Source organism: Ciconia boyciana, chromosome 4 (assembly GCF_034638445.1).
Source record: "Ciconia boyciana chromosome 4, ASM3463844v1, whole genome shotgun sequence".
Taxonomy (NCBI): Eukaryota; Metazoa; Chordata; class Aves; order Ciconiiformes; family Ciconiidae; genus Ciconia; species Ciconia boyciana.
This window is the reverse complement of record NC_132937.1, coordinates 26917374-26940266: the sequence shown is the minus strand read 5'-3', so window position 1 is coordinate 26940266 and position 22893 is coordinate 26917374. Positions and strand designations below refer to the sequence as shown.

The 22893-nt window shown below is 38.5% G+C and overlaps 4 protein-coding genes and 1 long non-coding RNA gene across 13 annotated transcripts in view; 3 read left to right on the top strand and 2 right to left on the bottom strand.

Moving 5' to 3' along the window:
* LOC140651508 (uncharacterized) overlaps positions 1-1112 on the bottom strand; it is a 4558-nt gene extending 3446 nt beyond the window's left edge. The window contains exons 1-2 of the long non-coding RNA XR_012042407.1: positions 996-1112; positions 9-83 (exon numbers count right to left, since the gene is read on the bottom strand). This is a non-coding gene — a long non-coding RNA (uncharacterized lncRNA). The remainder of the gene's footprint in view (positions 1-8; positions 84-995) is intronic.
* POLI (DNA polymerase iota) overlaps positions 1-2575 on the top strand; it is an 11222-nt gene extending 8647 nt beyond the window's left edge. Inside the window, exon 9 of one of the 3 annotated variants that reach the window (XM_072861025.1) lies at positions 1010-2575. In XM_072861025.1, the coding sequence (XP_072717126.1) occupies positions 1010-1837 (828 nt within the window). In that variant the 3' untranslated portion in view covers positions 1838-2575. The remainder of the gene's footprint in view (positions 1-1009) is intronic. The other 2 variants (XM_072861023.1, XM_072861022.1) reach the window with 2 other exon arrangements.
* On the bottom strand, positions 1947-10509 carry STARD6 (StAR related lipid transfer domain containing 6). 2 transcript variants are annotated; one of them, XM_072861038.1, is made up of 7 exons: positions 10448-10509; positions 9274-9367; positions 9074-9123; positions 5843-5969; positions 4759-4795; positions 3511-3604; positions 1947-3158 (listed from the first exon to the last, which is right to left on the bottom strand). In XM_072861038.1, the coding sequence occupies exons 2-7, from the start codon at positions 9361-9363 to the stop codon at positions 3005-3007; spliced, it is 552 nt and encodes a 183-aa protein (XP_072717139.1). In that variant the 5' UTR covers positions 9364-9367; positions 10448-10509; the 3' UTR covers positions 1947-3004. The 2 variants fall into 2 exon arrangements, with proteins under 2 accessions (XP_072717139.1, XP_072717138.1); XM_072861037.1 differs by having other exon boundaries at positions 1949-3158; positions 4678-4795.
* C4H18orf54 (chromosome 4 C18orf54 homolog) lies at positions 10505-22628 on the top strand. Of its 5 annotated transcripts, none has more exons than XM_072861026.1 (9): positions 10508-10697; positions 11951-12280; positions 14086-14850; positions 16256-16406; positions 17599-17707; positions 19109-19240; positions 19448-19510; positions 20818-20891; positions 21775-22624. In XM_072861026.1, exons 2-9 carry the CDS (start codon positions 12001-12003, stop codon positions 21881-21883), a joined length of 1683 nt encoding a protein of 560 aa, XP_072717127.1. In that variant the 5' UTR covers positions 10508-10697; positions 11951-12000; the 3' UTR covers positions 21884-22624. The 5 variants fall into 5 exon arrangements, with proteins under 5 accessions (XP_072717130.1, XP_072717127.1, XP_072717129.1 ...); XM_072861027.1 differs by having other exon boundaries at positions 10668-10734; XM_072861028.1 differs by lacking the exon at positions 19448-19510.
* Positions 21900-22893, top strand: part of DYNAP (dynactin associated protein) — a 15895-nt gene continuing 14901 nt past the window's right edge. The window contains exons 1-2 of one of the 2 annotated variants that reach the window (XM_072861032.1): positions 21900-21913; positions 22658-22774. The gene's annotated coding sequence lies outside the window, so the exon portion shown is untranslated. Of the gene's footprint in view, positions 21914-22657; positions 22775-22893 lie in introns of those variants that run through there. The other variant, XM_072861033.1, reaches the window with a different exon arrangement.

Here is a 22893-nt window from a genome sequence, read left to right as displayed (position 1 = left end):
TTATTCACCTGGTAAAAATGAAGATTTATTTGGAGTCTTCTGAGCAGGTGTTACTTGTTTCCTTGCTTTCATTAGATGGTCTGCTTAAAAGAGATTTAATACTGTCTTGAACGGGACGGCCAACTGGGTTATCAAGCCCCTTAACTGAAGAGAACAGAATTCACTAAGGGAGAAATCCAAACCTATGTCTTCTAAGAAATAATTGCTGAATTTGGCTGTTCATTCCAGTAAGATCTGCTCTTTTTTTAGCATTTGTGAAACAACAGGCCACTTACTCAGATATTGTCGTGCTGAAGCATCTTCTACCTTAGACTCATATCTCCTTGAAGTTGCTTATAATTTACCTTGTTGCTTTAATTAAGATACTTTCACAGTGATTATTTACCTTCCTATGCATTCTCAAGTCTCCCTGTCCAGGATAGAAATTACTCAGAGATTCAATTCTGTATTGGCCGCTAGCACTAGCTCCTGATCTAGCGAGCTTCTAATTCCCGCTTGGAATTGAACAAATCTCCTACCTCCCAATTGCATATGCTAGACGGTGTAGGAGCTGTCTGTGGAAACGCTGCTAAGTATTTCCACAAGATGCTTTCAGTACATAATCCAAAAACTTAATAACTTCAGAATTATGTTGTGTAATTAATTTACTGTTTCTGTCTTGACATAGCAATTTTGCGTATTGATAAACTTGTCTGTTTCTCAACTGCTCAGGAATATGAGGAATAACATCATATCGTGTATTCTAAAGCTCCACAGAGTTTTAAAGCAATAAAATGTAATTTCAAGGTATTTGCTACTTTAAAAGAAGAAAAGGCTTCCTACTTGTATGTACTTTTTAAGGTCTATGTTTGAAAATAAGATTTAAAAAAACACTACCGATGATAAGGGGAAAAAAAATTACTGTATGTTAAGGAATAATTTGAAGAACTTGCTGCTAGTAAAATAGTGCTTGGTAACTAGTAGATTACACAGACCATACTTAGGCTTTTACATACATTTTTTGTCACAGGAAGTGGAAGATGTCTCACAAGGTGAGGGAAGTGCTTCTTGGAACCAGAGCTGCAACAGAACTGGAACGACAAAAACTAGGAAACTTTCAGAGGAAAAGAAAAGCAGTATTAAAAAAGCAGGAATTCCTGACTTCCCATTTCATTTGTCTCCTGGTGAGATTGACCAGCAAGTCTTCAGGGAACTTCCAGAAGATATTCAAAACGAAATTATTTCTGAAAAAACAGAAGCGATCCCTACCGAGAATGTTTCGGGTCAGCCATCAGTATGTTCTGCAGAGGAGGTACACAGCACTTCCCCAAATTCTGAGGGACTAAACAGCGATACGCACTCTGTGGGGTGCAGTATACATCTCATGTCAGTTCATGAATCTGCAGCTGTTGTGGCACACAGCTCCAGGGCCACTTGTTCTTCTGAGTGTCCCAGAAGTGCATTGACAAGCAGCAGTATGGAAAAACAGCCTACTGACTCTCTGAACTTCAGAGAGAGAGACCTGTCATCTCTGGAAGGTGGAGACAGCCAAAGTGTTCTGCGTGTACCTGTCTTGGACAAAGATAAGCAGGCCTTTGAAACAACTTCTGAGGATAAAACTTATAGTAGGCAAGCAGGAATTGTATTTCCTCCTAATGTTGACACACAGACTTTTTATGAACTACCTGCAGATGTGCAAGAAGAACTGCTAGCTGAATGGAAGAAGAATCAGGAGCCTGTGTCGAAGACTTCTATGGATAAACCCCCTGAAAAGCCGAAAACAAATAAAGGAAGAAGGAATACAGCACCGTGTTTATCACAGTCTAACAGTTTGTTAAGATATTTTAAACCACAGTGAAACATTTTTCATAATAGTGACACTCTAAGAATCAGCACTCAAAGGCACTTTAGTTATGAAGAGTTTACTGTAAATTGTAACGATGTGAATATTAAAAATATATTTTGCCAACTTTTGACATAAAACCTGCTGGTGACTCTGTTTAAGTAGTAATTAGTCTGCCTTATTTTTCTTTCTCATAAATTGACATTTATCTGATGAATCTTTAGTTGTCCTAAAAATATTATACTATGCAAACATGTTTTAGTATTCACTATCAATACCTTAACACGCTGACTGGGGGGAAGGAATTTTTACTGTAATTTTCATTGAATTATACTATGTATGCAGATAATTGTTTCTAACACCATGGAAGGGGATCGAGCAGAGAAGACAAAAGCAATTTGCACACTATTCTTTAATTTGCACCACTGCTTCTGTGATTTGTAAGGGAAATTGCTGTTCACGTGGCTATCACTATTTCCTGCAGTTAACTCGTAGCTGAAGGTACTAGAAATACTAAGGGGTAATGGGAAACATTACTTCCAAATGAATCACATCACCAGCTTGTTCCTGGAAATTAGTCAGCTTATAAAAATGGTTTAGGTTTGGTGCTCAGGATTCAGAAAATAACAACCAACGCTGTGTATAAAGAGCAGCTTTTAATGAGGTGCTATATACAAACTCATCAGGCTTTTCTTCAAATATTTAATTCCAAAAGAGTTGCTAATTACACTTGCACACTTATAGTTAATAAACATGTTTAAAGTCTCTAGTACACAAGATGTTTGCTTGTTTCAGTCAAGAGTACATAATTGAGGTAAGAACTTATCAAAGTTTCTTTAAAGCTATGGCAAAATATCTGACTACTGTATTTTAACATTGATTTATATCACCAGACTCTCATGTGTATATATATATATATATCCTTTGCATATAAAGTGCAAAAATATTACAAAACATCACCTGGTTACATTGAAAGCAACATCCTGTACTTTGATGGCACTTCAGTGTAAATTCTCACATCATTCCCAATAACAGAGAAAACCAGCATTCACCATTTTAACAGTTAAGCTTTATACATTTCCACATGAACCACAATTAAAATAAACTTCATCATCTACTTTAAAAACTAATCCAAGTAAAAGATGCACGTGACTTAAGTGCTTATTACTTTCCACTTAACGTTTAATTACAGTCTTTCAAGCCTTTCAGTCCAGCTCTTGTTTCAGTGATTAAGTTTATGAGAGTAGTAGGTAATGCTGTCTCCACTACAGAACCTGGAAGCATTCCTCCTAGTTCTGGCTGAATAAATACCACTAGCTTAGAATGCTCTGGATTCCTGTGATGAAAGGAGCAAAATCCTTCAGTTAACACTTGTTCCTCTTGCTGTGAAACTTCCTGAGATGTACAGTTGTTTACAATTTATAGTGATGTTTAGAAAGGTTTACAATTTCAATCTCTCGAAATTACTAATACGAAAAAGTGGAGGATGTCTAAAAGTTTCAATTGTTTCAAAAGATAGCCTGAGTCACAAAACTGATCTGCACAAAACTCGTAAAGTTTCCCCAGAATAAAACTGTCTAAATAAAATTTAAAAACAAAGCTGGGTGGTTCAGTAGCTTTTAAGCTTTGTATAGAGAAGACGACTGAGTAACCAAGGATGCTAATATAAGGGGGCTTTAAATACTTACTCAGGTAAAGGTGAACACACATATCCACAGGGATTGTTATAGCCTCGGACACAAGAGGGAGTTGGAGGGCAGCTGGAGTATTCCACGCTGACAGCTGTAAGTCACCACACACAAAAAGCAAAACCAAATTATGTTTATATCTGTCAATCATATGACTCAAAAATACCTTTTAAAAACAAACAAACTACTGTAGGATAGTACAAGCTCTCACAATACGGTCACTGGTGTGTTTAGCAATTCCATTCTGTACGCAAAACACCTAAAGGACATAAAATATTTGTGCAGTTCAATACATGCAGAAGTTTCTATAGATGTTTGGGCAGGTATACCCAAAAGTATTCTCCTTGAGACGTGATTACACATACCTAAGTGCTGAGGTGTGGCTTAGTTCTGGACAACAAAGTCAGTTTGTCAGCAAGATGTCATTAATTAGTAAGCACAATTGCAGAGAAGATGAGGAAACTGCTGCACACATGCACAGTAGTAGTTAGGAGGGGTTGTTTTTTTACTTACCCATTACTTTCGCATTAATAAAAAGTATTGTAAGAGTATGGCTTGAAAAAAAACTGATAGGTCAGTAAAGTTCCAAGATGAAAAATGTTGTTTTCTGCCGGTACTAAGGTCCACCCAAAGGAAAAAGATTAGCACAGAAATGAAGTAGCAGTGAGATGTTTTCCTGGCTGGCCGTATCATTGTAACATTAATAATTTTACATTTTGTGTAAGTTTACAGAGCCAAACTCAAAGAGAATCAAATACGGAGCAAATTAGCAAGTTCACTCTGAGAATAGTATATTAGGCAAGTAGCATTTGGTCAGGAAGCCATCTAAGTACAGAAAAGTGTCACAAAATAAACACTGAATTTATAGAGTAAAATAATAAATTTTAGCTTCCTCATACTACTACATTTTTTTCAATTTTTCAAATAGAGGCATAGTAGACTAAACAACATGGTATTTTCATTGAAGATCAATTTTGATAGTTTCAGTATTAAAAAACAGCTTTATTTTGGGGATAAACAGGAGGGGACTGTTAACGTCAGTAAGACCACACACAGAGCAAGGTACTCTACGCTGCCATTAGGCCGCAGAACTTTACAGCCATTCACTTTAGGATTTCCAGAACGCAGCCAAAATATGAAAACATGCAGTAGTTACACGCAACTTACAGTTAGTTGTAAGGATATCACCAGGATATGGTTTAACATGCAGCAGGTCAACAAAATCTCTTGATGAAATCAGTCCCATACCATAACTATGTGTTACACTGTGGTATATACCAGTGTCCTACAAGTAAGTAAAAGCAATTTTTTGAATTAATGTGTAAGAAGCTAAGTTTTACTTAATTGGCAAAGCAGTATTACATGTTGAATCATGAGAATGTGGCAAAAATGGATTCCTATTTTTAGCGTAAGATGACAGTTCTCATATCTAGTTAGGGATACATTTAGTATCCACATTTAGTGGAGTTGGAATGCCTATTTGCATTAAAATACACATGCTAGATTGCATTGTGTTTTAGGACAAAGATGTATAATCTTTGTTAAGCAAATCTTCAGTTTTGTTAAACTAAATCAGTTCCAAAAAAAGCAAAGAAGGTATGGTCAGATGTACCACTACATCCTAACATCGGACCAACTCTAGCAGATCCAGGCAGAGGAAAGAGAAGAGAGGTTCAGGGAAGACAAAAAGGGGAGGATTTCCCCCCGCCACGATTTAAAGAGTACTTTCATACACTAGAGTCGTTCCTATGTGTGTGCTATGTTCTGAGACCTCTCTCCATCGTACACAGGGCCATCTCTCTCAAGTGCTTAGATCAAAGGCGGCTAACACAGGAATATCATTCCTATGATATTCTTCATAGGAATTTTGAGTTCTGGGTTTCCAGAGTGCCCGAGACAAAGCCCCAGGCAACTGGAATTCAGAACATACAGTATTTCCCAGCACTAGGACAGCATCAGTTCAATTTCCATCCTGCCCTTGACTTCAGTGGGTTTTTAAATTTGTGTAAACCATGCTCACTGTGAGAGGGGAGCTTTCCCTACGTTTTGTTCATTGTGTCTCATCCTGCTCTTGATGGAGACTTCTGTTGTTTCCCACGGACTGAATTCTTGGCATGCTTGAGGACATTTATTTCAGAATAAATATTTAACTCCTAAGGGGAGGGACACATTTCATGCCCATTTCACATAAGCAGCAGGTTTAGAAGTTTTAACCAACCCAGAAGGTATTTCATATTGCGAACTTTCTTTGTCCCAGTAGAGGTCTTTTTAGTCACAATAATTCATGCAGAAAGACCTAAAATAAAATCTGTGTATTAAAGTATCGTATTACCTGGTCAATCCTTTCTAATAGCTTGTAAGATTTTAATGCTTTGTCCCATTTGCTTCGATACTCAGGAAGATACATAAAAGGAATAATTTTACTAGGGACTTCCTTAATTATCCCTTCTCCACGGTATCTAGATTGTGTAAAAAACAGATATTGAATTCACATTTATGAACTGGAAAAATAAGTTATACAATGATAAGCATCTAGCAGTTGGGGATGCCAGGCTACAATGAGGTAAAGCACACGAATGTGATTGCACTTGATGGATTGATGAAAATGCAAGTAGTAATGAAAATTATTATTCTGTAACTGATTTTTGAGACCATTACATTCTTGACACCATACTTTATTTGTGAGCTATTGGATAGGAACCTGCTAATTTAAATATATGCAAAATTCATCTATTACTTTTTGTATATAGATACTTTCAATCCATTTTGACACTGCTTGCAAATCTTCTCACTATTCATGAACTAGTACATTCTGGCACTTCTCCAGCTTTTGTTCATAATCTTCTGAGGAGTTCAAGGGAAAGTTCACAGAGGGGAAGAGGGGCCTCTCACAAGGAAATAGGAAACTCCTGTAATGCTGGGAACTGCTCCCTAATACTGATAGTTCTCACACCTAGTTCCTGGAGAAACTGTGAATCACTACAGTAAGCACTGACAGACAAGCAATTAAATACAAAGGTGAAGGATGCTGCGTGACAACAGGTAAGCTCAAAGGAGACGATACTTGCAAACAGTTTATGAAACATGAAATCAGATTTACAGACCCTGATGATGCATGAGAGTAGGTCAGAAAGAGCAAAGATAGCCAAGTTCAAACCCAAACACAGAGGCCCTGTAAAATCATGGCTCCGTTTCTGCACTCTGCAGCAACTCGTCACCGCTTACTGCCTTGGTGGAGTGAGCGCAGTGTGGGCGTATATGACTACTCCAGAAACTCGCTTCTCCACTAACTACAGCAGGTCCGATGGTGATGGAAAACATTTTAATGCCTACTCAAAAACAGCGAACGTAAGCTGTGGCAGGACCAGTTAAAACCAGCATATTAATATTTGGATACACCCTTTATTTCCATAACTCCCATGAACTTATGTTTACCAATCTCCTAAGCAGCTCCCGCCTGCATCCTGTAATATCTTCTCTCCTAAACTCAGTGTGAGTTGTTTATCAGGAGGACTTCTTCTAGGCAAGGCTTCTGAAAGACAGAATTGCTAAAATAAAAGGAAGGGCACACTTACGAAAAATCTCAATTTCCAGTTTTTACAGTGGATTATTGGGAACACTGGAAAAAGAGGAAGTAAGCCTGGCAAAAACCACTTGGATCACCAAATCTAGTCTCACTATCTTAGACAAACTGAAATACATACCTCATTGTCTTTCTTGAGCTTAGGTGACATAATTCCAAACAAAATCCTATTCAGCCTTGAACAATCACCTTAATCCTTCCCTGCACGCTACTGAAAATGAAAGTGCTGAAAAAATGCACTTCTTCCCTTCACCTGACTGAAGCAAGGATCTCTACCGCTTTTCACTACCAGATCCCATACTGATTTCTTTTAGCAAGTAAAGCAAACTGTTAATACTCCTGCCAATTAAAAAAGAAACTAGCATTTGTGATATGCGGTTAATAAATATTCAATGTCAAACTGAAAATGGGAACAGCTATACTTTTGCTCCTAGAAACAGCTAATATTCCTTCACAAAAGACATGCTATGGACCAGTACTGCTTGTTAATGTGACAAAGATTTGTACAAAAATAAATGAACGAAAGATTCTGGCTCCCTGTACCAAATGGCAGAAAGCACGACAATGCTTCTCCTAACTGCAAAGGACTTGCTATGTACAGATCTGAGTACAACTGAAAATGGCTTCGTGCCCGATGAGACCATAGCATATCTTTTTTCCTCCACAGAAATAACTCGGACACATTCTTATGAATTCTAAGCAACCAGACTCTCACTCCCTGACACCCACCTGTACTGAAATAAGATCTGAAATACAATAATAATGCCACAGACAAAGTATGCAAATTCTTATTAAGATAACAGTACTTTTAACATATTCTAATGAAATATTACAGCTATTTTCCATTACAATACTGTAGAGTAGTTCTTCTGTAATACCAGTGATATAGCATTGTCTTCTGTAATGAATACCTTCTTTGCTAAAACCTTCAGAAATAATTAGAAAACCAAGCAAGACTTTTGGATTTAGAATACCACTGATCACAAACATCTCATCATACTGAGAACAAAAGACAATCAGATGCAAATTTTCTCTACTGCCTGTCTAGATTGGCATTTAATATAATTTAATACCCATTAGGCATTTTAATTTAAAAAAAAAAAAAAAAAAGAAGAGAGGCAAAGGACATCTTGCAAGTGTCCTCTTTTCCTCTGCTTTTGCACACTTCTCTTCAGTGAGATTTTTTTTTCTTTCCCCTGGTTTCATGAGCTGAATCAGTTTGGTAAACACTCAGCCGAGTGCCACAGCCACCATAAATGAGCAGCAGGACTGCAGAGCCAGGAGAGGGGTAGGGAAGAAGAGAGGAGGAATGTAAAGAGTAGAGCCAACTCTATCAGTGACAGCAAGCTGTGAGATCAACTTAGTCTGCCTCGCCTAACTCCACCCTTTGGGCCAAATCTAGCTGCTTAACAACAGCGCAGAATTCATTGCTCAAGAGAAGGAAGGACAGATGAAGTTGCTGCTCCAGACATTATATGACCTTCTTATGCTCGGTACAGTTAATTCAGTTTCGGGTGCCAGAGAGAAAAAGGTACGAAGGACAGATAAGGTAGAGTGAGACCGTAAGCATGTCTGCACGTGTCAGCATCAGTCATTTCACAAGTATGAAGGGGTGAAAAGCGAAGCCCAGCTGGTAAGATGTAATGGCTTGAACAGAATATTCCACCAGGAGGAGTCACTGACTTCAGGCCAAAACTGTGACTCCACATCTACTTATTCCATATCAGTAAGTGTTACATAGTATTAAATTTTCATAGCACATTTGAAAATTGCTTGGGAAATCCATCTCCTGTATTCCAGCCCTATTGCCGACCCAGTGTAACTACAGTGCAAAAATCTTCTCTACAGCTAACAAAACTACAGTGACCACTTTCATGAAGGACAGAACATGGTTAACTTTTCCATTTCAATCTTGGGCGTCACCGTTCAAAAGCAGATGTTGTTATTCATTACAATAACAAACAAAATGTAAATACTTACATATTTCCTGCATACTCTTTTGAAGGCTTTGAAGAAACTGTAACATTTTTCTCAAAGTAGAAAAAGGAAAAATAAAAACTTAGCAGTTGATAAAGAGTTGTCAACTAATTTTTTAAGGAAAACAGTTTAAAACACTTTTTGCAACAAAATGTATTTAATAAAAATAACTTTATAAACAATATTAATTAGTATTTCCTTACTGAAACTTTTATCACTCTCCATCCTGAAGTATCTTGACTGTATGATAAAATTTTTTCTGAAACTTCATCCGTTATTTTCTTATAGTCCATTTATCTGCAAAGATTTAAAAGCAGTTTCCTGGTATACGATAAAAGCATTCCTTAAAGAGCAAAAAACATAGGGCTCATTCCTGTATTCTTTCCACAGGCTTTAGAATACGTTAACTGAGTATTTATATCAAATGAACTTTTTATTAATCATATTCAATTTCAGAAAAAGACAGTTTTTATTTAAACAAAATTCTGTAATTGACTTCCAGTCTGGACGACTGAGAAGTAGCCATTGGTGTGGATCTTGAGAATGAATCTAGTGAGCATCTAGTGAGACACACCATTCACTCCTTATTAAATCCATCATTACTCCACATTAAAACTTCCCCTCCTTACACAGTTGGTCACCCGAGATTCTGATTCTGCCATGCTTTGCTAAAGTCATTAGACTAGTAGCCAACTTGTGTAGTTAAAAACACATGAGGCTCAAACATTTGGAGAGATTTTTCTTACATCAGAGCTTTATGCAACAATCCTTACAGGCTGTGCTATGGTGGAAGCTTCTTTCTCATAACAATATCAACTGTGGTTCTCAGGCCAACAGCGTTGAACATTTCTGGACCAGTCCCTCACACAAAGTTAACTTCATACCTAAACTTTATGGGGCTTTTTCGTGTAACGGGTTGCACAAGACTTTTCCTGAGCTACCTCAGTGACAGGCTGTGGAATTTAACTCAGTCTGCGCCCCCGGAGGAGAGGTGCCCGCCGAGGACCAGGGCAGAGCACATCACACACCCTCAGCCGGGCACGAATTCGCGGCACCTCCGGCGAGGTGGTGGGCTGGCCGGGCCCACCACCACACGCAGCCCCCGCACCCAGCTAGGGCAGCGCTGACAGGCGAAGCCGAGCGCTGAAAACACGGCGGAGCCGAAGGCCTGGCCGGCGGGACCCCCGTCCTCCGCGCAGGCGGCCCTGAGGCGCGGCGTCCACCCCCGCGAGGGGCGGCGGACAACCCACCCGACAGCCCCCCCTCCTCGCTCTCCCGCGGTGACGGCAGCCCGGGCGAAGCGGCGGGCGGGCCGTCCCATCACCGGGGACTCAGAGCAGGAGGAAGAGGAGGCGACAGTGGCGGCACCGCACTCACCTCAGCAGCGCGGCACGGAGCGGAGAGACCTGCACCCGGCCCCGCCCCGCCTTCCCGCCGCGCCGGCCGGGCGGCGCGGGGCATGCTGGGAGATGTAGTCCTGGCTAGCGCGGCTCCGGCCGCCCGGCTCCGACTACAACTCCCGCAGGACCGCGCGGCTGTCCTCGCGCCTGCGCGCCGCCATTTTGCAAAGGGGTGCGGTCCCTTCAAATCGCTGCGCGGCAAAGTCCGGAGGAGCGGCCGTTGCGGGGTGGGGACGCCCGGGGCTCCCGCGCAGGGCTGGGGAGGTGATGATGGGCGGGCAGGAGCTAGGGTGGCACACCCTTGTGGCGTCGCGGTAGAGGCTGTGCTGCTTTAGGCGCTTTTTTTCCCCGTGCTGACTGCTTCTTGTGAGGGAAAGGGGGTCGGGAGTGCTCGCCACGGCCGGGTCTGCCTCTCCCGGGGGCGTTGTGTGAGGATGAGGCCCCGGGAGGTCTCGGTGCCGGTCGCGCTGCCCTTGGGCCGGTGCCTAGCCCGGCTCCTTGGCTTTCCAGGGAAAACCACTTCGGCCTTGGAAGAGCTGGTCCTCACTGTGCCTTTTTCTTATAAATCCTTATGCTGCTATTGCATGATGATCCTTGTACGCATGTGATATTGGATATAACAAAGTTATTAATCTTTGTTCCTTGTTACAGCACTTGTTTCTGTAACACCTTAACAGATTTTTCAAATGGTATTTTACCTACCGGGATGAAACACATTGTTAGGTTTCTTTCAGTGACCTTGACCGTCCTGATTACAGCATTTGGAACAAGCCTGCGCTTCCAACTCTTCGGTTTACAGTTTGTGGGGTTATAAAGGCAGCTTGGATTGGGTTGACTAAATTGCACAGATAGGACGATTCTAAGTGCTCCCATGTGTCTTGTAAAATTCTTTTGCTGTGTGTACCCATTCTGGCTATATGAAAATATCTGCAAGAGTAATGGCTTCCTACTCTTGTTACATTGAGTTGTTTAGTTTTTCATACTATCTAAGCAACTTTTACTTCTTTTTTTTGTCCATGAATGGTACTCTTTTGTGCTGGTTCTGAAATCAAAAGTTACAATACTTCTGTGTGTCTTTAATGAATGGGATGTTTGGTGACAAACATATGAAAAAGATGTGAAATCCTGTTCTTGCAAAAGCAAGGTATAGAGGTTCCTCTAGAACTAGCGAGGAGGTAGACTTTTGTGCTCTCTTGTTATATTTTTTTTTTCCCACTACTGAAGTTTCAATATACAAGAAGTTTTTCCTATTGTTATCTTTTTTCCCAGAGCCTTTATTTTCTGCCTTTCACTTTTCTAGGGGTGGCATATATATATGACAAACTTATTTGAAAAGCAGCAAGTTGAATAGCTAAATAGTAATTTCTAGGAAAATAATAAAATACATAACAAAAGTAAAAAATCCTAGCTATGTTACAGTTTATGAGAAGACATTTCAGTGCAGATGATCACTTGTGGTGTTGTTTCTTTTTCCATTTAGATTGATTAAAAAGATGAGTGAAGATTCTAATAGAAACCTGGATAAAAACCATGACAAGCTCAATAAAAGAAAACCGTGTCTGCTCTCCTGATTCAACAATATCTTCTCTTTTAACAAGCTATAGCATTGACAGCAATAATCCATACTCGGACAGTTTGATTCAGTACAAGGACAAGCTTTACAGCTCTGCATCTGAGGCTTTGGAGGCTTATATTGAAGATTTTGATCTAAGTCTCACATCTTCAGAAATAAGCACTGGAAAAATCTGCATATGTCAAAGCACTCCCAAACAAGTTGAGTTTTCAAAGCATCATGCCAAAGAAAAACATGGTATGTCTTCTGCAAGTATGTCTTTGAATGAGTTTGTGTCTGGTTTTTTTTTTCCTTTTTTTCTTCCCTATTGCTAATAGTATTACAACTCCCTGTCTCATACCACGTGTGTTTTGTTGAAGGAATATTCCCTGCACAACTGCCTACAAATCTTTATGCTATAGTAAATGATGCTTGGTCATGGCTAGCAATATTTGTCATTCTCTGTAATGCTTTTTTGTAAATGCTTGCTGGATTGGTGAGAATTCCTGACCACGCTCATAGATGCAATAATAAATTCCAGAGCATGGAATAGAAATTGTATTTTCTATATGTGAATATATGCTAAAGACAGTATAAATCATTGCTTAAACCTGAGTCTTGGAAAAAAAAAAAAAATCTGCTTCCTTTCCAGAGTAAGTAACATCAGAATCTAATTAATTGAAGGAGTTCCCTTAAACGCTGCTTTGTCTTAGAACAAAATTTGCCCCTTATCCATTGATTTTTATGGAATGTACTTTTGGGTTGGAAGTCTAACCCAACAGGGTAATGTATATGGGTTTGAATTGGCTTTTGTCATTATTAGTTAGCTTGAATAAATAAATACTTAATTGCTTATATGAACTTTTATGAGAAGATCTAGGGTAGATGACTGTGCTTGAGCTAATTAATATTGCAAATGCTTTGTCCATTACATCTAAAATAACAAAGTCCTAAGTACAGGCAAACTTTGTACCTGAAAAAGGATGCTTGCTTGGGTTGCATTGGCATGGGCAGTTACGGTAGCATATTGTATTATTCAGGGCTTTTTTTTCTTCACCGTAGCCTATAACCTTCCTCTAGTTTCACACCTTTCCTTTCTTTCTCTTATAAAGAGAGCTGGTTTTTAGCTGTGTTTAGCTTTCAGTTTATATTTTTCTAATACAAACCTTCTTCTACTTAAGTTTAACTGACTTCCCAAACAAAAATAAGCATTCTGATTATCACTAAAAATGAGAAACTGTTCTATGAAAGATGTCATCTGCTCATATTTTACTCTGAAATGTCTCTGTTGCTGTTCTTTGCAGAAGTCTCATTAGCTCCATTCACGTATTAGCTAGTCTGCATGTATGTTTTGTATGTTATAATAGTCTGTAATATAGAGATTTCACTTACTGATACTACGGTGCAAGTGAGGACAAAATAACTTCCAGGTACTAGCTGAGGAAAACCTATTTTCGTGAATCAAAGTGCTTCATAGTTTCAGTAAAAAAAAAAAAGGATTTAATGCTTTAATTCTTCCCTGAAAAACTGCCAAGTCAAATCTTATACAGCACGTAAGTGTCTGTAGAATCACAAAATGGGTCTATAGGCCCATTATCTAGCTGCTTGCCTTGCAAGCTATTGCTTTTAGCCATCTTCTTCTCTAGCAAATGTGCTCAGTTTCAATATGGGGAAAGTCATCCCTAACATTGCTGTGTGGAGGAAGTGTCGCTACTAGGACTGAAATACTAAGGATGTATCTGCAAAATATACAATTCTGAATGTGCAACTAAAAATGGACTGTCGAATGTTGAAATCTTGTTTGTCTTAAATGAAAAAATAAATAAAATCCTCAAAGCTGCGAATGTTGTGTACTATGAAAGGAGGGGTAACTTTTGACTGGTAAGGTTTTTATCAAGATTCTGATTAGAAACAGAACCACTCTTGCAAGAACTGTAATTCAGTACTCCCTGGTAAAGAATATATTTCAGCTTTAAAATATTACTTCATGTTAGGTCTTACAAATGTATCATTTTGGTATGCTTGAAGTTTAGCAATTCATGTAAAATATCTTTGTTTTTCAGCATTGGACGATTGTAATCAGCACATAGGATTGGATTCTCTTGCTTCACCCTGTAGAAGGCAGACTGAGTGTGACCCAGACTTGATTAGTCTTGCGACGGATGATCTGTTAGCATTTCCAGCAGATGGATCACTGCCCTTTGTCCAGCGTAGTCCTTTTAAATCAAGGCATCAAAGTAGTGAGTGGAACCGGCGGTCACTTAAAACATCTTTCTGCCCTTACCAAACCTCATCACTCGATACTGAAGGTGGTTTCACTCCCCAGGAGAATGGGAAAGCTGTTGCTCACCAGAATCCACTCAAAGACTTCAGTAGAAAGAAATGCAATGTGTATACACCTGACAGGTACAATTCTGTCTCCTTTAAAGGAAGCTCAAGACCCTTGTCTTTTGAAGAGAACTCTAACACTTTTCCTGTTAAGAATTATCCAAGGTGGCTTACTAGTCAGAAGTCTGACTTAAGTGTATCAGGGATAAGTAGTATTCCCCACTTTCACTACCCAGTCTGGCTTAAGAGTTACAACCTTTTTTCTGATTCAACTGAAGAAAGCGATGGTCAAAATTTTAATATACAAGGCAAAGCTTCCTCTTCACAAACTTTTGAGATCCTGAAAAAAAGATGCTCTGTAGATAAAGACGGTTCTGATTTTTTTGAACAAAATGGTTGCCTGGATCCAAGAGGTGATAACAAAGTAGAAGAAAGTTGCAACCATGCCAGTCCAGATGCATGCTTCCAGTTTTTGAGACACACCAAAAAGCTGTTCAGAGGTAACTATATTTATGTCATTTGTTTCTTCATTTGAGGGTATGTGTATAAAGAAATTACATTTTTTGTTTTTAAACCAACACTCTAGGTATGTTAGTCTGACTGCACTGTACAGTAGATTTATTCACGTCCATCTTTGACAAATGACTTAAAGCACTTACTAGTAGTTGACTAAGTTAAACAGCTTTTATACTGTAAGTTTTCATACATAAATCAATATTTAAGCATTTCTTTTCCAGCAGAGTATTTATTACAGTGGCATATTTAGTTCCTTACTGCAAGATAATGACAGTAATTCCATGAATATTTTAATAGAATTTCAAGCATTAAATTAAATTACATGAAGTGTAACCTTGGGGAGAGAGATTCCTAAACATAGCGTAAATGAACCTGTCAAATTGGTAAGAAATACCATTTATCGTGCAGTCTTTTCCTCTGCTTTACACAGTCAGCAGGAGATATTTGTAACCCATATACTTGGGTTATCCAGTGCCTTCAGTTTATGTAAAGACTTTCCTTGGGATTCTCTCACATAGCTACTCTTTGCAGGAGGCCATCGCTCTTCACCACAGGAGGACCTCTCTGCTTCTGAAGCACCATCTTTGCATTATGAAATATCAGCAAGATTTGCTTTGATATGAGAGATTAACATTTCGAAGTGTTAATTACCTTCACTTCTGTCTAAGTTTATTCATTTGAAAAGAAAAATATTTTTTTCTTTGCTATGCAAAGCATAAGTATTGATCCCTCCTTTTTTCCAAGAGGTTATATAAACAAACTAAGTTAAAATGTTGTTTATGTTGTGCATTCAAAGTGACAAAATGTCAGATATACAAATGTCTGCAAATACCTTTCTCGTGTGTAGGCACCATGAACTTTAAATTCAGGGTTATATCTTTTTTTTAACACACAAAATTTTACCAACCATGAACAGGCTAGGTATAAAAAAAAAAAAAATGTGTCTGTCATTTTGAGTGCTTGTCTCAAACAATTCTTAAATGTGAGTCCTGTATGTGATTGTATATGTGATTTGCATGTCTATGTTGCATGATTTCTCTCCCAGGTGTCTGTAAAAGCAGCTGTTAGAAAAACCTGTACAAAATAAGAAGGAAACTAACCTAAGAACTTACAGTATTATTAAGTAATATTTAACATTGTATTGTGAATTAATATTAATACTATTTTCTGTAGAACCTTGCAGATCCCATTTGGTACTGATTATTTACATGCCATACTGCCATACCAAGACAACCAAAGGAGTTGTACTGGGGCTGTACTCTCTGTAAAATATTTCCAGTGCTAATTCATCTGTAGTCATTTTCTTTGAGTATTACATAAAATTAAAAGTAATGTGGAAATAATGCCCTTGAAGAGGGTTGGACACATTGTGTCCTTGGGTTTTTTTAGAAGACCAGCTTGAGCGACTTACCTTGAAGGCTGACAGAGGTCTGGAGAGTTCAGCTGAAGATTTGTCAAATAATCTGGAAAATGATGGCAGTCCTTCTACAACAGATGTACTAGGCGCAGAAAGATCATGGGAAAATGCTCCAGGTGCTTCGTAAGTAAACATATATTTTTGGACTAGTTTGTTAATGAAAATGCATAATGTATTTAATTGCTTTTGTATATAGATTATAAGTAATGGTGCTGTGGCGTGTACGTAAAGAAAGGATTTACTATTAGATCTCTTGCTAGTTCTAAATGTTTGATATTTCAAGGTCAGGATATTGTTGCACTGCTTTCCCTTTTTTCATTGACTTGCAAAGAGTGCTATCAATATTACCTATTGTTGCCTTTTAATAATGTCTTTGTATATCAATGATATATGAGAAATATTTATTTCAAGAGAAAACTAATTTAATGGAACTTAAATTGACAGCTTTACTAACTTATGAATAATAGTTTACAAAAAACAAGTTAATAGTGGGACGTCCATTTTCTTAAAAAAAAGTGGTGTGGCCTTGGGAAGTTTTGGAGCAGTCTTGGGAGTAACCTTTCAGTTCCTGAACAACTGAAATTTCATTTCACAGGATCAAAGAATGCTAAAAATCAATACGAGCATTTCCTACAGTTTTTAAGCAGCAGCGAGGTGTATGTGCTTCTGGGTGTTGTCTGTCACTTTCCCTTTACCCCCAAAGATTTTGATCTATTGGTTAATTTTAGCAATATTTAACAGGTGAGTAAAGGTCTCAGACTGCAGCATTCCTGCATGTGATAATGGAAACAGTACTATTCATGCTCCTGTTAAGAGAGGCTAATAATCTAGTCTCCTGCTAGCCACCAGAATACCCACGTAGGAGAACATCACTGGAAATCAGGCTAATTAATTAATATCTGTTTCTATGAGACTACTAGTTTTGAATTAAAATACCTTAGAGACTGTAGAAGAATTAGAGGTCAGTAAGGATAAGGTAAGTATTTTTCTTGAGATGTTGAATATTAATGGAGGAGTACCAGGTGTAAGAAAAACACCCATGTGTAATAAATCATAGCTAAGAAGGCCTTCCCTTGCCTTTTTTGTCTAGTTGATTTTTGTGGCTACCCAGGTTTTGATTATACTGGCAAAACTGGAAAAAATAGTTGTGTGTTTCTCACACGTACACCAAAGTGCTGACAGAACTACTCAGTGCCCCCTTGGTCTTGCACTGATGCAATATATCTGGTTTCATCATAATGACCATATCCTAAAACAATTCTTTTTGTTTATAAACCTGTTGTTATTCTCCATTGCATGTTTAATGTTGGTTTAGCAAACCACTGGTGCCTGTGTGCTGTGAGGATGTGGAGAATGCTCTACCATTCCCCAAGGCAGATATCATACATAAGTTCTTGGAAGACTGTTTAAATGACAAAAATAAGGTCAGTAAAACTGAGTATTTACTTCTGAGAGTGCCCCAAATATGTAAGGCTGGTAAATATTAGAAGGGGGAATACCTGTAAAGTGTTTTTTTCTTCTCCTATAATATATAAAGTAGAAAGTCTAACTGTAGTAGTTTTAGTCATATTTGAGCATGATGAATTCATACAGTTATTAAATCCTATAATCTAACCCTTGGTCACAATTATGATTGAGAAAGCATCTAACTATAAAGTGCTTCACTTAGTAATAGTTTGACTTTTACACTCCATGTTTTGTTTAAATAATAATTTTCCTGCCTCGAGTAAAGGAAGACTTTTTTTGTTATTGATGTATTAAATACTACTAATTTCCTAGCCTGGCTGAGGTACTGTTGGGTATGAGTCAAGTTCAAGAGGTAAGTTAAGGAATATATTTCTTATTATTTATGCTGTTGCACTGGAATTGGATCATGGATTGAACTTACTCTTTTGATTATTCATCATTTTATTCCCATTCTTACATGTTAATCACCTTCTTGGCAGTCTTAATATTGTTCAGCCTTTCATTTTGATTATAGGAACCCTTTATCCTTGTCTCATCTAGGGAGATGAGCACTGAGCCCAGTATTCTAGTTGAAAGGCATACTATTATTTTATGAACTGGTATGTTTCCTTTACTTTCTGCCCTATTGTCCTTGAATCGTAACTGCTCTAAGATTCTATTTTCTCATCTTGTAGTAAACGTAGCGTTACCCTTTAAGTTTTTCCACTGTGACACATACTTCTGTTTCCCTAAGGAGTTAATTGACACAGAACCTAACGATGTGCATGAGTAATTCAAATTATTCTGTCTGATGAATGGTGTTTCCCATGCTCTTGGTTCTGCTAGATCATCAGATGTTTCTAGACATCAGTATTTCTAGATTATCCACAAATTTTTGTCACCTTGAGTTAATTTGCTTTTTTGATTCTAGAATGAGCAGATATCATGTAGATGCTAATTATATGAATAAATCTATGTTTATCATTAAGGAAGCTTACTTGTTCTGTCAGTTATGAAATGTTGAAACGTGTTCCAGCACTGCTGTCATGGCATTACAAGGACTGACAGGCTTAATATTCTTGAATTGTTTTACACAAGCCAGGGCTGAGGCCTTTCTGTGTTGCTTCATGTCTTCCTAACAATGTATGTATTTACAGTGATTTCACTGACCGTACAGTGATATAAATTAAGATGAACCAGTGTAGCATCATATGTGTCCAATTTATAAATAGACCTTTAAAGAACAGGTAGAGGGAAACACTCATAGCAATTAGCCTTTAAATTGTTTCAGGGAAACTTCAAAAGCTGTTTGTTTTATTTTGGTTTATATGCACTGCAGTACACTGCAAGATCAACAAATTCTTTGGGGTTTGGTTTAGGAAAATACTTTCTCTGGAGGTCATCATCACAGGCCCCTTGAAGCTTTGAAGCTAATGCTGTTTAAACTTCAAGCAATTCAGGGAAGTTTAAACCAGAATGAAACTGCTGAGCAAAAGGAAGAGTTTGAAAAAGTGAGTAGTGAGTTTCCTTATGTTGTATCTTGTCAAAATCAATGCGCTGTGTACACTTCTGAGAAAAATTGTTAGTCCTTCTATAGACTTGGTTTCCAGTCATCTTAGAAAGAGCACTGCCAGCAGATTCAATCCAGTTTGCATCAGGAGCGTATGCTCAAGACTGCTGTGCCCTAAATCGCCTGTGTCTTGTTGCTGCTGTTGCAGATTGGAGGCTCCGTGCTACCCGACGCTGCAGTCTCTCCCGTTTGCGGGGGCACTGTGTGGCAGGTCAGTAACTCGACGGTGGCCTCGGTGCTGCTGCAGAAAGCAGTGCTTGTAAGCCAGGAGATGGCGACATTTCAGGCAATCCTGCCCCAGGAGAGCAGACACTGCTCTCCTCTGCTGCTTTAGCAATAGCTGTGTTCTGGAAAAGTTGTCTGCTGATAATATCCCCATTAATTCTAGGCTTTCAGGGGCACGTATCAAATTTTTAAAAAGCTAGACATTCTTATATGCTCTATCCTTGCCTCCTTTGGCATCAGTGAGTTGGTATTTTGTGACACTTATGTTTCAAAATGATTTCATAGACTTTATTATCTCTTTTTACCTTTCATAATGTTGCGTGCATACAGTTCTTAAACCCTGTGTCCTGTACTCAGTAGTGAATGAAATGCTCCATATATATATCTGGATCAGGCAGGCTGGGAGAATGGGCTGACAGGAACCTCGTGAAATTCAACAGGGGCAAATGCAAGGCCTTGGTCCTGGCAAGGAAGAAAGCCTCCCTCGTAGCAATACAGGCTGGGGACTGCCTGGCTAGGGAGCTGCTCTGTTGAAAATGCCCAAGAGGTATAGGTACAAGCAGAACATGAGCTATCTGTGTGCTCTGGCAGCAAAGGAGGAACAGCGGGGCCTGGGCTATAGGGACAGGAGCACAGTCAGTGGATCAAGAGAAATGGTTGTCCCTCTGTATCCCCCAGCACTTGCTAGACCACATCTATAATACTGCCTCCAGGTTGAGGCCCCTTGCTTCAGAAGAGATGTCAATAAGCTGGTGGAGGGGCACCTAGGTGGTTGGGGACTACAGGACTTGTTTATGGGGGGGAGCTGAGAGAACTGGGCTTGTTCAGGCTGGAGAAGTAGTTTTGGGGGACCTAATAGAAGTCGTCTTGCACCTGTGAGGAGGGTATCAAGAAGATGGAGCCAGGGTCTTCATAGTGGTGCATGGCAGAAGGATGAGAAACAGGCATAAATTGAAACAGGATGTTCACACTGGACACTGGGAGAAACTTTTCAACCCCAAAGACAGCCAAGCACTGGAACAAGTTGTTCAAGAGAGGTTGTGCAGTCTCCGTCCTTGGAGGTTTTCAAGATTTGACTGGATAAAGCCCTGAGCAACCTGCTGTAACCTCATAGCTGCCTCTGCTTTGAGCAGGAGCCCACCTCCTGAGATCCCTCCCAATCTGAATTACTTTATGATGCTATAAAGTTGTTGGCAATACTTTCCAATGCAATGTGCTACAAAAACTCCATGTTTTCTGTCATATTCAGCTACTCTTCATTCCCTCAGTTAACAATTTTTTTGTTTCTTTAAGCTTTCTGAAAAAGCAGAGGCTGAATTAAAACTGTTTGACAGTGAGATAATCCCTCTTTCTAATTCTATTCAGAAGTAAGTGACCATTGATTTTCTGACTTTTCACTGTTTTCAGAAAGTGCAGAAAAAGAATGATAAATTAGCTGAGAGAGTTGTCAGATGATCTGAAAACTTTAAGAATAAGCCAGTAGTGAATAATTAAAAACATGGCAGTTCATGGAGCAGAGAAATATCTAGTGAATGGTTGCAGAGATGTACTCTGTAAATAAACATTTATATTTCATCTATATCAATAGATTAATTATTGCTACACATAGATGGACTTTAATCAGACTTGGAGAAGTTTGTAATACGGGACAAAATATTTTCTTACTTTTTTCACTACAGTGGAGAAAATAATTGCTAGAAAACATAGTTCATTAATGAATTCAGCAGAGTCCTACTGAACTAAGTGACTAAAAAAATAGTAAGTTTGAGAAAAGGCAGAATGGAAAACAGCGTTTTACTATGTAGAACATTTGTTTCAACAAAACTCAGTGTTGCAGTATAGTTTTATACTGTAATGTAAAATGAAAAGATTTTTCAATTTTAAAGACGACAGTAATTTTCAGTATAGATATGTTATTTTATAACAATGTTTTGCAGTGTTTAACATCCTGTGTTAAATACCCTTTCTGTAATAATTTAATAGAAACTGTGTGTTTCTGTAAGCACCTGTATTTGAGAAGACACATTTAAAATTTCAGTTCCAAAGAGTGTTTTATCTTTTAAGAAACCATCTTAGTGTATTTTATAATCTCTAAAACAGAATAAGTGGAACAGTTAGACATAGAGATGTAAACTGTATATAATACCATTCAAACTGTTAAGCTGTTTGTAAGAAATCAACATCATTTTGTGTTAAATGTAAATAGTAATATATACACTGTTGTTAAAGTCTTCATTTTTCCTAATCTAGGGCTTTACACCATTTGTCACGCCTTAAAAGTCTTGTTGAAGATAACAGTAACCAAGAGCAGACCAATGATCATGAAGAAGATAAACAAGGAAAAAAGAATAATCTGTGAAGCTGATAGCTAAGAATATTCTAATATTGTGTAATTAAAGTAATTTGTCAGCCTGACCGCTGGACAAAATTGTTTTGAAAGCTGAACCAGTGCATGTTCTCAAAAATGTTGTATTCAGTATTTCTGTCCATATTTGTTCTTTTCATTAAGCTTAATTGAGTATTAGTACTTCCAGTAGGATCTAACGATATGTGACAAGAGATACCACTTTTTAAGGAATATTTAATTAAAATAATGTGAACATTTTCATGGAAGAATCTCTGTGTGTTTATAAAAATGTACAAAAAACTAAATTGTTTGGCCAATTCTAGTCATCACTTCCTTACAGGGCCTGTTAGAAACAGGGGGAGCTCAATATCACATGTAAAGTTAAGCAGTCAGGTTTAGCAATAACATAATTACATAGTATTTTCAGCACCATTCTTTCTAACAGGATGTGGGTTGGTGTAATTGCATGCTCCTTGTTCCCTGACCACAAACTTACCAAATATATTTGGTATCAAAAAGTGTCTGAGGTCTTTTTGAATTGTCTCCCTTTCCCATCCTAGTAAAGCCTGGTTCTTTGGGGAGAGAAGGCCCTTGTTTAGGGGCACCCTCTTTAGGAGCACAGACTGTGTTTCAGGCTGAACTGATCCAACAGCTGGTTGTCACTGTTACTGGGAAGTCCTGATCTCCCTTCCATTTTCCTTGGCTTTGTTCTTAGCCTTAGAGCATATAAAATCCTTCAGTGGGCCTAAATAGGCAGAGAAGTAATAGAATTTTTATTTTTTTCAGCATGATTGAATAGACTTAGCTCGTGAAAGCCACTGATAGGCACTGGAACTTGTGCAGGGGAGAGGAGTAGGACTTACCCCTTTGGCAGCAGCAAATGGAGAGACAAAGAGAAAAGCTGTAAGTAGTAATTTGAGTTGTGAGTTGAAATACATGGACAGAACATTTTTGAAAGAAGCCTTTTGTACCTTTTCTGAGGCTTCTATAATGTAGCCTAGTATTTTATGCTGTCAGTAAAC